Source organism: Bombina bombina, chromosome 7 (genome assembly GCF_027579735.1).
Source record: "Bombina bombina isolate aBomBom1 chromosome 7, aBomBom1.pri, whole genome shotgun sequence".
NCBI lineage: Eukaryota > Metazoa > Chordata > Amphibia > Anura > Bombinatoridae > Bombina > Bombina bombina.
The window spans coordinates 474,825,620-474,842,683 of NC_069505.1; the positions used below are offsets into that span (position 1 = coordinate 474,825,620).

Genomic DNA, 17,064 nt, shown 5'->3' on the forward strand with positions numbered 1-17,064 from the left:
AAGGACACCAGAAACAAAATTGTAGACCTGCACCAGGCTGGGAAGACTGAATCTGCAATAGGCAAGCAGCTTGGTGTGAAGAAATCAACTTTGGGAGCAATAATTAGAAAATGGAAGACATACAAGACCACTGATAATCTCCCTCGATCTGGGGCTCCATGCAAGATCTCACCCTGTGGGGTCAAAATGATCACAAGAACGGTGAGCAAACATCCCAGAACCACACGGGGGGACCTAGTGAATGACCTTTCAGAGAGCTGGGACCAACGTAACAAAGGCTACCATTAGTAACACACTACGCCGCCAGGGACTCAAATCCTACAGTGCCAGACGTGTACCCCTGCTTAAGCCAGTACATGTCCGGGCCCGTCTGAAGTATGCTAGAGAGCATTTGGATGATCCAGAAGCGGATTGGGAGAATGTCATATGGTCAGATGAAACCATAGTAGAACTGTTTGGTAGAAACACAACTCGTCGTGTTTGGAGGAGATATAGTGCTGAGTTGCAACCAAAGAACACCATACCTACTGTGAAGCATGGGGGTGGCAACATCATTCTTTTGGGCTGTTTCTCTGCAAAGGGAACAGGACGACTGATCAGTGTACGTGAAAGAATGAATGGGGCCATGTATCGTGAGATTTTGAGTGCAAACCTCCTTCCATCAGCAAGGGCATTGAAGATGAAACATGGCTGGGTCTTTCAGCATGAGAATGATCCCAAACACACTGCCCGGACAACGGAGTGGCTTCGTAAGAAGCATGTCAAGGTCCTAGTGTGGCCTAGCCAGTCTCCAGTTCTCAACCCCATAGAAAACCTTTGGAGGGAGTTGAAAGTCTGTGTTGCTCAGCGACAGCCTCAAAACATCACTGCTCTAGAGGAGATCTGCATGCAGGAATGGGCCAACATACCAGCAACAGTGTGTGACAACCTTGTGAAGACTTACAGAAAACGTTTGACCTCTGTCATTGCCAACAAAGGATATATAACAATGTATTGAGATGAACTTTTGATATTGACCAAATACTTATTTTCCACCATAATTTGCAAATAAATTCTTTCCAAATCAGACAATGTGATTGTCTGGATTTGTGTCCATATTTTGTCTCTCATAGTTGAGGTATACCTATGATGAAAATTACAGGCCTCTCTCATCTTCTTAAGTGGGAGAACTTGCACAATTGGTGGCTGACTAAATACTTTTTTTCCTCGCTGTATCTGATAAATATCTATTTGATATGTCTGATATTTTTGTTGCTATAGCACTTATGTGTATATATATGTATAAGTACATATGTACTTGATATGTATCATAGATTTGTTGCTTCAACACTTTTAATTTTACATCCTATTAAAGTCTATGGGCATTCCATTTTTTCATTCACCCTTGTCATTCCATAGAAAACAGCTATAATCTGAAGTAATCTCCCTTTCAGAATATGTTACTCTACCTGGGGAACATATCTGGTAAATATCTATTTGATATGTCTGATATTTGTGTTGCTATAGCACTTTTAAATGTATCCCCATTATAGTCTATAGGCATTCCATTTTGTCATTCCATAGAAAGCAGCTATAATCTGACGTAATCTCACTTTCAGAATATGTTACTCTACCTGGGGAACATATCTGGTAAATATATATTTGATATGTCTCATATTTTTTTTTTTATAGCTCTTTTAAATGTAATCCCATTATAGTCTATGGGCATTCCATTTTGTCATTCCATAGAAAGCAGCTATGATCTCACATAATTTAATTTTCAGATCATGCTACTGTACCTGTGGAACATATCTGGTAAATATCTATTTGATATGTCTGATATTTGTGTTGCTATAGCACTTTGAAATGTAATCCCATTATAGTCTATGGGCATTCCCTTTTGTCATTCACCCTTGTCATTCCATAGAAAGCAGCTATAATCTGAAGTAATCTCACTTTCAGAATATGCTACTGTACCTGGGGAACATATCTGGTAACTATCTATTTGATATGTCTCATATTTTAGTTTCTATAGCACTTTTTTAAATGTAATCCCATTATAGTCTATGTGCATTCCATTTTGTCATTCACTCTTGCCATTCCATAGAAAGCAGCTATAATCTGGCGTAATCTCACTTTCAGAATATGTTACTGGTTCTGGGGAACATATCTGCTAAATATCTAGTTGATATGTCTCATCGTTTTGTTGCTTCAACACTTAATTTTACATCCCATTAAAGTCTATGGGCATTCCATTTTGTCATTCACCCTTGTCATTCCTTTTTAGTACATCCCTATAATATGTATGTATATAATCCACAAAGAAGGCACTCTCCGTATATTAATAAACTGCTGTTTAATGATGTTGGAGTGAACCACGGTTGTGTGTGTATGTGTGTTTATATATATCTATATATCTATCTCGTACTGGGGAGGGGGCTGTGTGTATGTGAGGCAGTGGATCCCTCTCTATAGGGTCTTTATATAAGGTGCTGTCTAGAAGGCGTGGGTGAGACAGATAAAGGGTATGTAATAACATAATTACAGTATAATAACATAATTAAGTCCATAATAAAAAGACAATATAATAACTTACTCTGAATTTCAAATAAGCAGTAGTTTTTTGTTTTTCCCTGTATTTGCCGGCCTCCTGTATCATATGACAACCATAAGCCAATCACAGACTAGTATACGCATACACTGCAAACTTCTGCATATGCTCAGTAGGAGCTGGAGTCTTAGAAAATGTTCTTATAGAAAGACTGCACAGTTTTGCTATTGGAAAGTCTCTTAAAACTGCTTGCTCTATCTGAATCATGAAAGTTACATTTTGATTTTAGGCTTCTAAGCTTATGTTTCTGCTTTTCAACAAAAGGTAATAGAAGTAAATTAGAAAGTTGTTTAAAATTGCATTTTCTACCTAAATCATGAATGAATTTTTTTGTGCTTCATGTCCCTTTAAATTTTAGCCGGGTGGTGGTCAGTAAAATCAGCTGGGTGTTGTCTATTAAATTGCCCCTGCGGAGAACACTGTATTAATGCAAACCTAAAGTTGGTTTCTAGCAGTGTAATATAGTAGCTGTGATTGAAAGAAGACAAATGTCCAAGTTCAATCTATACAGATCCTGCCTGATTTTTAATAAAAGCTCCAAATTATCTTAAAGGGACAGTAAACCCCAGAATTGTTGTTGTTTAAAAAGGTAGATAATCCCTTTATTACCCATTCCCCAATTTTGCATAACCAACACAGTTATATTAATATACTTTTTACCTCTGTGATTACCTTGTATCTATTCCTCTGCAAACTGCCCCCTTATTTCAGTTCTTTTGACAGACTTGCATTTTTAGCCAATCAGTGCTTGCTCTTAGGAGCTTCACGTGCCGGAGCTCAATGTTATTTATATGAAATGCGTGAACTAACGCCCTCTAGTGGTGAAATCTGTCAAAATGCTTTCCGATTAGAGGCAGTCTTCAAGGTCTAAGAAATTAGCACATGAACCTCCTAGATTTAGCTTTCAACTAAGAATACCAAGAGAACAAAGCAAAATTGGTAATAAAAGTAAATTGGAAAGTTGTTTAAAATTACATGCCCTATTTAAATCATGAAAGATTTTTTTTTTACTTTACTGTCCCTTTAACTTAATTCCATTAAAAAGGTGACCCATTTAACACAAGCAATCATATCAATGAATACTGTTTCCAGCCAGAAATGTATCTAAACCATTTTTAAATGTATCTAAGATATTGGCATTCACTACCTCCTTAGGCAATGAGTTCCACTATTTGATTGCTCTTCAAGTAAAAAAAAAATTCCGTTCCTTCAGCCTTAAAGGGACACTGAACCCAATTTTTTTTTTCTTTCATGATTCAGATTTACTCCTATTATCAATTTTTCTTCATTCTCTTTCAATCATTATTTAACCCCTTAATGACCACAATGTACCCTGTATGTCACTGGTCGTTAAGGGTTTTTTCAGGACATAATAGCACAAGTCTAGCAAGAACACACTATTAATGCCCTCCCTCCAGAAGGCTTTGTGGAATAGAGCAGTCTTAACGTTGGTGGCAAGAACGCGCTATAAAATAATCAAGTCCCAAAAAAAGGCCAGCGACATACAGGGTACGTCGCTGGTCCTTAAGGGGTTAAATAAAATATGGTGCCAGACAATTTTTGGTTTAGGACCCTGGACAGCACTTGTTTATTGGTGGGTGAATATTTCCACCAGTCAGCAAGAGCAACCCAGATTGTTCGCCAAAAATGGTCCAGCATCTAAATTTACATTCTTGCTTTTCAAATAAAGATACCAATAGAATGAATAAAATTTGATAATAGGAGTAAATTACAAAGTTGCCTAAAATTGCTGCTCTATCTGAATCACAAAAGAAAAAAATTGGATTCAGTGTCCCTTTTAAATTGTGACCCCTTGTCACAAACTATTTTCTTGGAAAAAAATAGAGCTTCTGCAATCTCTGTATATAGGCCTTGAATATATTTATATAAAGTAATCCTGTCACCTCTTAAGCACCTTTTTATAGAGAAAACAGACCCAGTTTGGCTAGCCTCTCCTCATAGCTTAAATTCTCCATTCCCCTTATTAGCTATGTGGCCCTTCTCTGAACTTTTGCTAACATCTGTTAAAAAGACAGCATATCATTTGTATGGGTAACTCACAGAAAAACTCACTAGCATTGATATTTAAATACAATGAGTGCAATTGTTGGAAACTGCTTTAGCACCAGGGGCTCGATCCGATAAAAATTGCCGCCCGCAAAAGCCGGCGACGCCAAAATCTGCGCGGGTTTGGTATCCTATATACGGCGTAACCTAGAAGTTACGCCCGTATATTTCTGCCGTCGCCCATAGTTTTTTGGGCCATAGACAGGTATACCAAACCCGCGCAGTTAGGTATCCAATATACAGCGTAAGGATTTACGTGGCGAAAATGGAGAAATCTTACTCCATTTTCACCTCCCCACAAAAAGCAGCCATAAGAAGCCTTACGCTGACTATTGGAGCCCCGTAACTACCCGCAAAATAAAACCTAACACCTAACGCATGCGCAATGTCTATCTACCTGTCAACCGCAATCCCCTAACCCCCTACTCTGAGCCCCTAAAACCGCCACCATCTAACTGATCTATCCCCTAATGTGAACCCCTAAAACCGCCGCCATCTACCTTATCTATCCCCTAATGTGAACCCCTTACACCGCCGCCATCTACCTTATCTATCCCCTAATCTGACCCCTTACACCGCCACCATCTATATAAAAATTATTAACCCCTAATCTAATCCCCCTATACTGCCGCCAGCTATATTAATATTATTAACCCCTAATCTAATATCCCTAAAGTAATAAGTTCTATTACCAGCCCTTAAAAGGGCCTTTTGCGGGGCTTTGCCCCAAAGTAAACTGCTCTTTTGCCCTATAACCTGCCCTCCCTACACCGGCGCCACCTATATTAATAGTATTAACCCCTAATTTAATCTAACTACCCCGCCGCCAGCTATATTATCTATATTAACCCTAAGTATATTATAGTTAATATAGTTATTACATTATATATATTAACTATATTAACCCTAATTATATTAGGGTTAATATAGTTACTATAGTATTTATATTAACTATATTAACTCTCTCTAACCCTAACACCCCTAACTAAATTCTTATTAAATAAATCTAATTCATATTATAAACTAAAATATTCCTATTTAAATCTAAATACTTACCTATAAAATAAACCCTAAGATAGCTACAATATAATTAATAATTATGTTGTAGCTATGTTAGGGTTTATATTTATTTTACAGGTAAATTGTTAATTATTGTAACTAGGTATAATAGCTATTAAATAGTTATTAACTATTTAATAGCTACCTAGTTAAAATAATTACCCAATTACCTGTAAAATAAATCCTAACCTAAGTTACAAATACACCTACACTATCAATAAATTAAATAAACTACAAATATCTATCTAAAAATACAATTAAATAAACTAAACTAGATTACAGCAATTTTAAGCTAATGACACCTATTCTAAGCCCCCTAATAAAATAATAAAGCCCCCCAAAATAAAAAATTCCCTACCTTTATTCTAAATTATAAAATACCCAGCTCTGTACCAGCCCTTAAAAGGGCTTTTTGCGGGGTATTTACCCCAAGTTAACGGCTCTTTTGGCCCTATTCTAAACCCACCCAAACCCCCCTTAAAAAAACCTAACACTACCCCCCTGAAGATCTCCCTACCTTGTCTTCACCCAACCGGGTCGAACTCCACATCCGATCCGGGCAATGTCTTTATCCAAGCGGCAAAGAAGAAGTCTTCATCCCGGCGATGTCTTTATCCAAGCGGCAAAGAAGTCTTCATCCAAGCGGCAGCAAAGTCTTCTTCCATCCGGCAGCATCTTCTATCAAGCGGCATCTTCAATCTTCTTTCTTCGCTCCTCCGACGCGGAGCCTCCATCACGGCCGACGACTGAACGACGAATGAGGTACCTTTAAATGACGTCATCCAAGATGGCGTCCGTCGAATTCCGATTGGCTGATAGGATTCTATCAGCCAATCGGAATTAAGGTAGGAAAAATCTGATTGGCTGATTGAATCAGCCAATCAGATTCAAGTAAAATCAGATTGGCTGGTTTTCCTACCTTAATTCCGATTGGATGGCGGCGGGGTAGGGGGATTAAATTAGGGGTTAATAATTTTAAGGTAGATGGCGGCGGGGTAGGGGATCACTTTAGGGGGTAGGTAAGGTAGATGGCGGCGGGGTAGGGGATCACTTTAGGGGGTAGGTAAGGTAGATGGCGGCGGGGTAGGGGCTCACTTTAGGGGGTAGGTAAGGTAGATGGCGGCGGGGGTAGGGGCTCACTTTAGGGGGTTATAGATTTAATATAGCTGGCGGTGGGGTCCGGGGGCGGCGGTTTAGGGGTTAATAACTTTATTAGGTGCCGGCGGGGTCCGGGATCGGCGGTTTAGGGGTTAATAACTTTTTTATTATTAGGATAGTGAGGGGGGATAGCGGTTAGAGGGTTAGACGTGTCGGTCTATGTTTAGGAGGCGTGTTAAACAGTGCAGGTGATTTCATACTTTAGTCAAGTTTTGTAGGCGCCGACAGTTTCTAACGTGGCGCAAGTCACTGGCAACGCCAGAAAATTTGTACTTGCGCAGATTTCTGGACATCGCTGGTTTATCCGACTTACGGCACGTTAGCATCTGACGGCGCCGTATATTGGATAGCTCGAGTTGCAGGTTCCCTCGCTTGCGCCGCAAACTACGCCGTATATCGGATCGCGCCCCTGGTTGTCAAAGCAAGGGCTCAGAAATTAAAGGGTTAAATATGTGTAAATTTATTTATATAGCGCTTACCTTTTCATTATATATATATATATATATATATATATATATATATATATATATATATATATATATATATAATTTTTTTTTTTTTTTAATAAATCTGATTATTAAAAAAAAGAGGGCGATTATTAACTTTGATCCATTTGTGACCAAGCAGAGTGACACTTGAATCCTGATCTGTGTATGATGCTTATATGCTGGTGTTCGATGCCTCTTATACACATTTTGAACCTGTGAACTAACCATTCCACCCTGACAATGAACTGTACGTGTGACGTCCCCTCTCTCTTTGTGTTTAGGCTCCTGTTACTGTGAAGATCACGCACAATACACGTCACTCACTGCATTTTTCAGTAAAGGCGAAACATTATAAGAATTTCTGACACTGAACACGACAATGTCTGACAAGATCGAGAACCGAACCTCAGACCTTCCAGATGCCCACAGAGGTAAGCAGGGCTGTATTTATAATGAGGAACCATAGCTGTATGTAGTGTACCGGTGGTACTCAGCAGTGTTTTAGTCTTGTTAAAGGGACAGTCTACTCCAGAATTGTTATAGTTTATAAAGATAGATAATCCCTTTATTACACATTCCCCAGTTTTGCATAACCAACACAGTTATATTAATTCACTTTTTACCTCTGTGATTACCTTGTATCTAAGCCTCTGCAGACTGCCCCCTGATCACATAACTTATTTATTATCTATCTTTTGACAGACTTGCATTTTAGCCAATCAGTGCTGACTGATAACATTGTGCTCACTCCCAGGGAGTCATTTATCTATGATACACATGAACTAGCGCTGTCTAGCTGTAAGAACTGTCTAAATGCACTGAGATAAGAGGCGGCCTGTAAGGACTTAGAAATTAGCATATGAGCCTGCCTAGGTTTATCTTTCAATATAGAATACCAAGAGAACAAAACAAATTTAATGATAAAAGTAAATTGGAAACTTGTTTAAAATTGCACAACCTTTTTAAAGTTTAAAACCTGGCACTGGGCTATTATACAAGTTTGTTACACACTGTACTATCAGGTAACTAATTTCCTGCTGTAATTACAGGGCGTCTAGAGGAAAACCCGGACACTGGGCTACTAAATGTGAAGAAAGAGGATGAGACAGATGACATGAACAGTCATCATTCGTCCCTCCCTGCTGGTGAGTAGTAATAAGTGAGAGTCTGTCGGGGCTATGCACACAGTTACTTACTGCTCTCTCATGTAGTTTACGGACTGGTTTATAAGCGCTGGGGCTGTGCACACAGTTACTGACTGCTCTCTCATGTAGTTTACTGTCTGGTTTATAAGTGCTGGGGCTGTGCACACATTTACTGCTCTCATGTAGTTTACTGTCTGGTTTATAAGTGCTGGGGCTGTGCACACAGTTACTTACTGCTTTCATGTAGTTTACTGTCTGGTTTAGAAGTGCTGGGGCTGTGCACACAGTTACTGCTCTCTCATGTAGTTTACTGTCTGGTTTATAAGTGCTGGGGCTGTGCACACAGTTACTGCTCTCTCATGTAGTATACTGTCTGGTTTATAAGCGCTGGGGCTGTGCACACAGTTACTGCTCTCTCATGTAGTTTACTGTCTGGTTTAGAAGCGCTGGGGCTGTGCACACAGTTACTGCTCTCTCATGTAGTTTACTGTCTGGTTTAGAAGTGCTGGGGCTGTGCACACAGTTACTTACTGCTCTCTCATGTAGTTTACTGTCTGGTTTATAAGTGCTGGGGCTGTGCACACAGTTACTTACTGCTCTCTCATGTAGTTTACTGTCTGGTTTATAAGTGCTGGGGCTGTGCACACAGTTACTTACTGCTCTCATATGTAGTTTACTGTCTGGTTTATAAGCGCTGGGGCTGTGCACACAGTTACTTACTGCTCTCATGTAGTTTGTTGTCTGGATTATAAATGCAGATAAGGGTTGAACTCAGTTTGTTTAGTTGTTTGCTGTATTACTATTTTTATATTGGAATATAGCAGATCAGAGGTCAGGATAAAGACTTTAAAGCAGAGCTTGACAATACAAATACCACTGTCTGGCTAAATAGTCTTATTGGCTCCTAAATTGTAAGCAGATTTGTTAACCCCTGTATTAAAGCTACTGTAAACACGTTTGACATTTTAATACACACTGTTTAGCTATGTATAGTAACCAAAAGAAAAAAAACTTGGAAAAATACTTCCTGTATTTATTTCTCTTGTTAAGTGTGTTCAGTCCACGGGTCATCCATTACTTATGGGATATATTCTCCTTCCCAACAGGAAGTTGCAAGAGGATCACCCAAGCAGAGCTGCTATATAGCTCCTCCCCTCACATGTCATACCCAGTCATTCTCTTGCAACCCTCAACAATGAGGGAGGTCGCGAGAGGAGCTGGAGTTTTTACTTAACTATTCTTCAATCAAAAGTTTGTTATTTTAAATGGCACCGGAGTGTGCTGTTTTTCTATCTCAGGCAGTATTTGGAAGAAGAAACTGCCTGCGTTTTTTATCTATGATCTTAGCAGGCGTAACTAAGATCCACTGGCTGTTCTCGACATTCTGAGGAGTGGGGTAACTTCAGAAACTGGGAATAGCATGCGGGGTCCTCCGCAAATGAGGTATGTGCAGTACTTTATTTTCTGGGAATGGAATTGACTAAGAAAATACTGCTGTTACCATATGATGTAAGTACAGCCTTAAATGCAGTAGTAGCAACTGGTATCAGGCTGATAAATGTATGCGCAGTCGAGTTATATTCTAGGGACTAGAATTTGACTGAGAAAATACTGTTAACACTGAAATAATACTTAAGCCTTCCCTGCAGTGGTAGCGACTGGTAGCAGGCTTAGTGATAGCTTTGCATGACATTGACATTGTTATTCGTTTTTGTGAGGTACTTTGGTGATAAATCACTTTGGGCATGTGAGAACCTCAGTGTGATTTTATTCCACATGGCTAACATATTTTTCTGCATGGAAACCGTTATATCAGGGCTCCCACTGTTGTGATTGGAGTGGGAGGGCCCTTGTTTTAGCGCCTTGTTGCGCAGTTAAAATTATTGCACAGTCTTTCTGCTTCTTCCTCCTTGATCCAGGACGTCTCTAGAGAGCTCAGGGTCTGCAAATTTCATTTGTGAGGGAGGTAATCAGTCACAGCAGATCTGTGACAGTGTGCTGACTGTGTTTAAAAGCGTTAAATCTTAATTGATATCTGTTTTATCCGTTTTGGGTACTGAGGGGTTAATCATCCTTTTGCTAATGGGTGCAATCCTCTGCTAATAATACACTTCTTGTTAAGAATTGTTTAATTATATCTGTATTTTTGAAACGCTGCAGCGTTTTTTATATTGCTTGTAAAATTATTGAAGTGATTTCCAAGCTTGTTAGTTTCATTACTAAGTCTGTTTTAAACATGTCTGATTCAGAGGAAACTGTTTGTTCATCATGTTCAAAAGCCAATGTGGAGCCCAATAGAACGATGTGTACCAATTGTATTGATATTGCTTTGCATAAAAGTCAATCTGTACCGATAAAGAAGCTATCACCAGACAACGAGGGGGAAGTTATGCCGCCTAACTCTCCTCACGTGTCAGTACCTGCGTCTCCCGCTCGGGAGATGCGTAGGATTGGAACACCTAGTACATCTAGGCCCTTACAAATCACTTTACATGATATGGCTAATGTTATGAAAGAAGTATTATATAATATGCCCGAATTAAGGGGCAAACGCGATAGCTCTGGGTTAAGGACAGAGCACGCTGATGACACGAGAGCCATGGCTGATACTGCGTCACAATTTGCAGAACATGAGGACGGTGAACTTCATTCTTTCGGTGACGGTTCTGATCCGGGGAGACCGGATTCAGAAATTTCAAATTTTAAATTTAAGCTTGAGAACCTCTGTGTGTTACTAGGGGAGGTATTAGCGGCTCTGAATGATTGCGACACGGTGGCAATTCCAGAGAAATTGTGTAGGTTGGATAGATACTATGCGGTACCGGTGTGTACTGACGTTTTTCCTATACCAAAAAGACTTACAGAAATTATAAGTAAGGAGTGGGATAGACCCGGTGTGCCTTTTTCCCCTCCCCCGATATTTAGAAAAATGTTCCCTATAGACGCCACCACACGAGACTTATAGCAGACGGTCCCTAAGGTGGAGGGAGCAGTTTCTACGTTAGCCAAGCGTACCACTATCCCGGTGGAGGATAGCTGTGCTTTCTCAGATCCAATGGATAAAAAATTAGAGGGTTATCTTAAGAAAATGTTTGTTCAACAGGGTTTTATATTGCAGCCTCTTGCATGCATTGCGCCTGTCACGGCTGCAGCGGCATTCTGGTTTGAGTCTCTGGAAGAGATTCGCACAGAGCCGTTAGATGAGGCCTTGAGCAAAGTTAGAACCCTTAAGCAAGCTAATGCGTTTGTTTCAGATGCCGTAGTACATCTAACCAAACTTACGGCTAAAAATTCCGGATTCGCCATACAGGCGCGCAGAGCGCTCTGGCTTAAATCCTGGTCAGCGGATGTAACTTCCAAGTCTAAACTACTTAACATTCCTTTCAAAGGGCAGACCTTATTCGGGCCCGGCTTGAAGGAAATTATTGCTGACATTACGGGAGGTAAGGGCCACGCCCTTCCTCAGGACAAGGCCAAACCAAAGGCCAAACAGTCTAATTTTCGTGCCTTTCGTAACTTCAAGGCAGGAGCAGCATCGACTTCCTCCGCTCCAAAACAGGAAGGAACTACTGCTCGTTACAGACAAGGTTGGAAAGGCAACCAGTCATGGAACAAGGGCAAGCAGGCCAGAAAGCCTACTCCCGCCCCTAAGACAGCATGAAGTCAGGGCCCCCTATCCAGAGACGGATTTAGTGGGGGGCAGACTTTCTCTCTTTGCCCAGGCTTGGGCAAGAGATGTGCAGGATCCCTGGACGTTAAAGATTATATCTCAGGGATACCTTCTGGACTTCAAAACCGCTCCTCCACAAGGGAGGTTCCATCTTTCGAGGTTATCGTCAAACCTAGTAAAGAGAGAGGCATTTCTACAATGTGTACAAGACCTCTTAATCATGGGGGTGATCCACTCAGTTCCGCGATCGGAACAGGGACAAGGATTTTACTCAAATCTATTTGTGGTTCCCAAAAAAGAGGGAACCTTCAGACCAATCTTGGACTTAAAGATCTTAAACAAATTCCTAAGGGTACCATCGTTCAAGATGGAAACCATTCGAACCATCCTACCCATGATCCAAGAGGGTCAATATATGACCACGGTGGACTTAAAGGATGCTTACCTTCATATACCGATTCACAAAGATCATTATCGGTACCTGAGGTTTGCCTTTCTAGACAGGCATTACCAGTTTGTGGCTCTTCCCTTCGGGTTAGCCACGGCCCAGAGAATTTTTACGAAGGTTCTGGGCTCCCTTCTGGCGGTACTAAGACCACGAGGCATAGCGGTGGCTCCGTACCTAGACGACATTCTGATACAAGCGTCAAGTTTACAGAATGCAAAGTCTCATACAGAGATAGTTCTAGCATTTCTGAGGTCGCATGGGTGGAAAGTGAACGTGGAAAAGAGTTCTCTGTTACCACTCACAAGGGTTCCTTTTCTAGGGACTCTTATAGATTCTGTAGAGATGAAGATTTACCTGACGGAGTCCAGGTTATCAAAGATTCTCAATGCTTGCCGTGTCCTTCATTCCGTTCCAAGCCCATCAGTAGCTCAGTGCATGGAGGTAATCGGCTTAATGGTCGCGGCAATGGACATAGTGCCATTTGCGTGCCTGCATCTCAGACCGCTGCAACTATGCATGCTCAGTCAATGGAACGGGGATTACTCGGATCTGTCCCCTTTGCTAAATCTGGACCAGGAGACCAGAGATTCGCTTCTCTGGTGGTTGTCACCGGTTCACCTGTCCAAAGGAATGACCTTTCGCAGGCCAGATTGGACGATTGTAACAACGGATGCCAGCCTTCTAGGCTGGGGAGTAGTCTGGAATTCCCTGAAGGCTCAGGGATCGTGGACTCAGGAGGAGAAACTCCTCCCAATAAACATTCTAGAATTAAGAGCGATATTCAATGCTCTTCTAGCTTGGCCTCAGTTAGCAAAGCTGAGGTTCATCAGATTTCAGTCGGACAATATCACGACTGTGGCTTACATCAATCAAGGGGGAACCAGGAGTTCCCTAGCGATGTTGGAAGTCTCGAAGATAATTCGCTGGGCAGAGTCTCACTCTTGCCACCTGTCAGCGATTCACATCCCAGGCGTAGAGAACTGGGAGGCGGATTTCCTAAGTCGCCAGACTTTTCATCCGGGAGAGTGGGAACTTCATCCGGAGGTATTTGCTCAACTGATTCGTCGTTGGGGCAAACCGGATCTGGATCTCATGGCATCTCGCCAGAACGCGAAGCTTCCTTGTTACGGATCCAGGTCCAGGGACCCGGGAGCGGTGCTGGTAGATGCATTAGCAGCCCCTTGGGTTTTCAACATAGCTTATGTGTTTCCACCATTTCCGTTGCTACCTCGACTGATTGCCAGGATCAAACAGGAGAGGGCATCTTAATTCTGATAGCGCCTGCGTGGCCACGCAGGACCTGGTATGCAGACCTAGTGGACATGTCGTCTTGTCCACCATGGTCTCTTCCTCTGAGGCAGGACCTTCTAATTCAGGGTCCTTTCAACCATCCAAACCTAATTTCTCTGAGGCTGACTGCCTGGAAATTGAACGCTTGATTCTATCAAAGCGTGGTTTTTTGGATTTGGTTATTGATACATTAATACAGGCTCGGAAACCTGTGACAAGAAAAATTTACCATAAGATATGGCGTAAATATTTATATTGGTGCGAATCCAAGAGTTACTCATGGAGTAAGGTTAGGATTCCTAGGATATTAGCTTTTCTACAAGAGGGTTTAGAAAAGGGTTTATCCGCTAGTTCGCTAAAGGGACAGATTTCAGCTCTGTCTATTCTTTTACACAAACGTCTGGCAGAGCATCCAGACGTCCAGGCCTTTTGTCAGGCTTTGGCTAGAATTAAGCCTGTGTTTAAAGCTGTTGCTCCTCCGTGGAGCTTAAACTTGGTTCTTAAAGTTCTTCAGGGTGTTCCGTTTGAACCCCTTCATTCCATTGATATTAAGCTTTTATCTTGGAAAGTTCTGTTTTTGATGGCTATTTCCTCGGCTCGAAGAGTCTCTGAGTTATCTGCCTTACATTGTGATTCTCCTTATCTGATCTTTCATTCAGACAAGGTAGTCCTGCGTACTAGACCTGGGTTTTTACCTAAGGTTGTTTCTAACAAGAATATCAATCAAGAGATTGTTGTTCCATCCTTATGTCCTAATCCTTCTTCAAAGAAGGAACGTCTTTTGCATAATCTAGACGTGGTCCGTGCTCTGAAGTTCTACTTACAGGCAACTTAAGATTTTAGACAAACTTCTTCTCTGTTTGTCGTTTACTCTGGACAGAGGAGAGGTCAAAAGGCTTCGGCTACCTCTCTCTCTTTTTGGCTTCGTAGCATAATACGTTTAGCCTATGAGACTGCTGGACAGCAGCCTCCTGAAAGAATTACAGCTCATTCCACCAGAGCTGTGGCTTCCACCTGGGCCTTTAAGAATGAGGCCTCTGTTGAACAGATTTGCAAGGCTGCAACTTGGTCTTCACTTCATACTTTTTACAAATTTGACACTTTCGCTTCTTCGGAGGCTGGTTTTGGGAGAAAGGTTCTACAGGCAGTGGTTCCTTCTGTTTAATGTTCCTGCCTTGTCCCTCCCATCATCCGTGTACTTAGCTTTGGTATTGGTATCCCATAAGTAATGGATGACCCGTGGACTGAACACACTTAACAAGAGGAAACATAATTTATGCTTACCTGATAAATTTATTTCTCTTGTAGTGTGTTCAGTCCACGGCCCGCCCTGTCTTTTTCAGGCAGGTTCTAAATTTTAAAATTATAACTCCAGTCACCACTGCACCTTATAGTTTCTCCTTTCTCGTCTTGTTTCGGTCGAATGACTGGATATGACATGTGAGGGGAGGAGCTATATAGCAGCTCTGCTTGGGTGATCCTCTTGCAACTTCCTGTTGGGAAGGAGAATATATCCCATAAGTAATGGATGACCCGTGGACTGAACACACTACAAGAGAAATAAATTTATCAGGTAAGCATAAATTATGTTTTTGTCCCTTTCCTACAGTTTCCAGGTGTAGTAGACATTTTAGAAGCTCAGATTGCAGGCTTCATAAAGTTAACCCTGCTACATATCTGTCCCTAATCCGCTTCCACAAAGGTGATTTAAAAAAACTGCAAATCAGGGGATATTTTGCTAACATAATGACAGTGACTATCTGTGTCTACTACAGAAACAAGTTCAGATTGGCACATCCAGTTAAGGCAAGTGGTGGGTAGAGATTAACAGCTGAAAACAGTTGCAGCAAATAAGGTATTAATGTGAGAGTGCAGACAATCTTGTAACTACCTGGTACTTATTCTAAAATGTAAAAGAATAGAGGGAAAGGGATCAGAGTGTATTTATTGGAATAGAAAAAAAGACGAGCGCAACCGCGATTCACTGTATCGGCTTTATTTCAGTCAGAGCCCTGACTACAAAAATTCACACTTACAAAATGCAAGATTAAAATGTGCCCATAATGTCAATTATGCCTCACTGATGTTCTTGTCCAGCTTACAGTTCTGTCAGTTTGTTAATGGAGTGCTGTTATCGATATCTCCCCAAGAAAGGATAGAACTACCGGGCAGAGGGTGAGCTTTTACACCGACAATGGTATACAGTCTTTCAGGATATCACTAATTAGCTGAACGCGTTTTGTTTACTCACGGGTAAACTTCTTCAACAGGAAGTGAATGGATCTTCATACTATAGGTCTTTAAATTTACCGGGCTCTTATTTCATTGGTCTGTGTCAAATGACCATTAATGCCCTTAAAATAGTAACAAATGCATACAACAAGACTTACAATATAACAAACATATACAATGCTTTATTTATTTATTTATTTATTTTTATATATATATATATATATATATATATATATATATATATATATATCTCTATCATCTCATATCTCTATCATCACCACAGGCTGTAAGCAGTTTAAAGCACATATGGCTTATCAGGGACTGATATCACAGTTTCCCAAAAGGTTCTTTTCTGCTCCTCTAACCTATTATGAGCACTGTTATGTATTCATTTTTGCTATGTGGTTATTTTATTAAGATAGGGCACTTGGTGTTTACTTTTAGTTAATGTGTTTGTATGATTAGGTAGTCGCATACACTGGGAGGGCAGTGTGGGTCTACACCTGTTGATTGCTGATTGTGGGAGTGGCATCACAGGTGTTGACCTGGAACTGTATCACTTAGGTTAGTTTAAACGGCACGGTGGTAAGTAGGTTGTGTATTGTTATTTCTTCTGTTATGTGTGATCAGTCCACGGGTCATCATTACTTCTGGGATATAACTCCTCCCCAACAGGAAATGCAAGAGGATTCACCCAGCAGAGCTGCATATAGCTCCTCCCCTCTACGTCACTCCCAGTCATTCTCTTGCACCCAACGACTAGATAGGATGTGTGAGAGGACTATGGTGATTATACTTAGTTTTTATAACTTCAATCAAAAGTTTGTTATTTTACAATAGCACCGGAGCGTGTTATTGCCTCTCTGGCAGAGTTTGAAGAAGAATCTACCAGAGTTTTTACTATGATTTTAACCGGA

The 17,064-nt window shown here is 41.0% G+C and overlaps 1 protein-coding gene across 2 annotated transcripts in view; it reads left to right on the forward strand.

The window, feature by feature from the left end:
* LOC128666768 (oocyte zinc finger protein XlCOF6.1-like) overlaps positions 1-17,064 on the forward strand; it is a 127,241-nt gene that overhangs the window by 29,225 nt on the left and 80,952 nt on the right. For both annotated transcript variants that reach the window (XM_053721552.1, XM_053721553.1), the window contains exons 2-3: positions 7,644-7,793; positions 8,412-8,507. In XM_053721552.1, coding sequence (XP_053577527.1) covers positions 7,742-7,793; positions 8,412-8,507 — 148 coding nt within the window. In that variant the 5' untranslated portion in view covers positions 7,644-7,741. The remainder of the gene's footprint in view (positions 1-7,643; positions 7,794-8,411; positions 8,508-17,064) is intronic.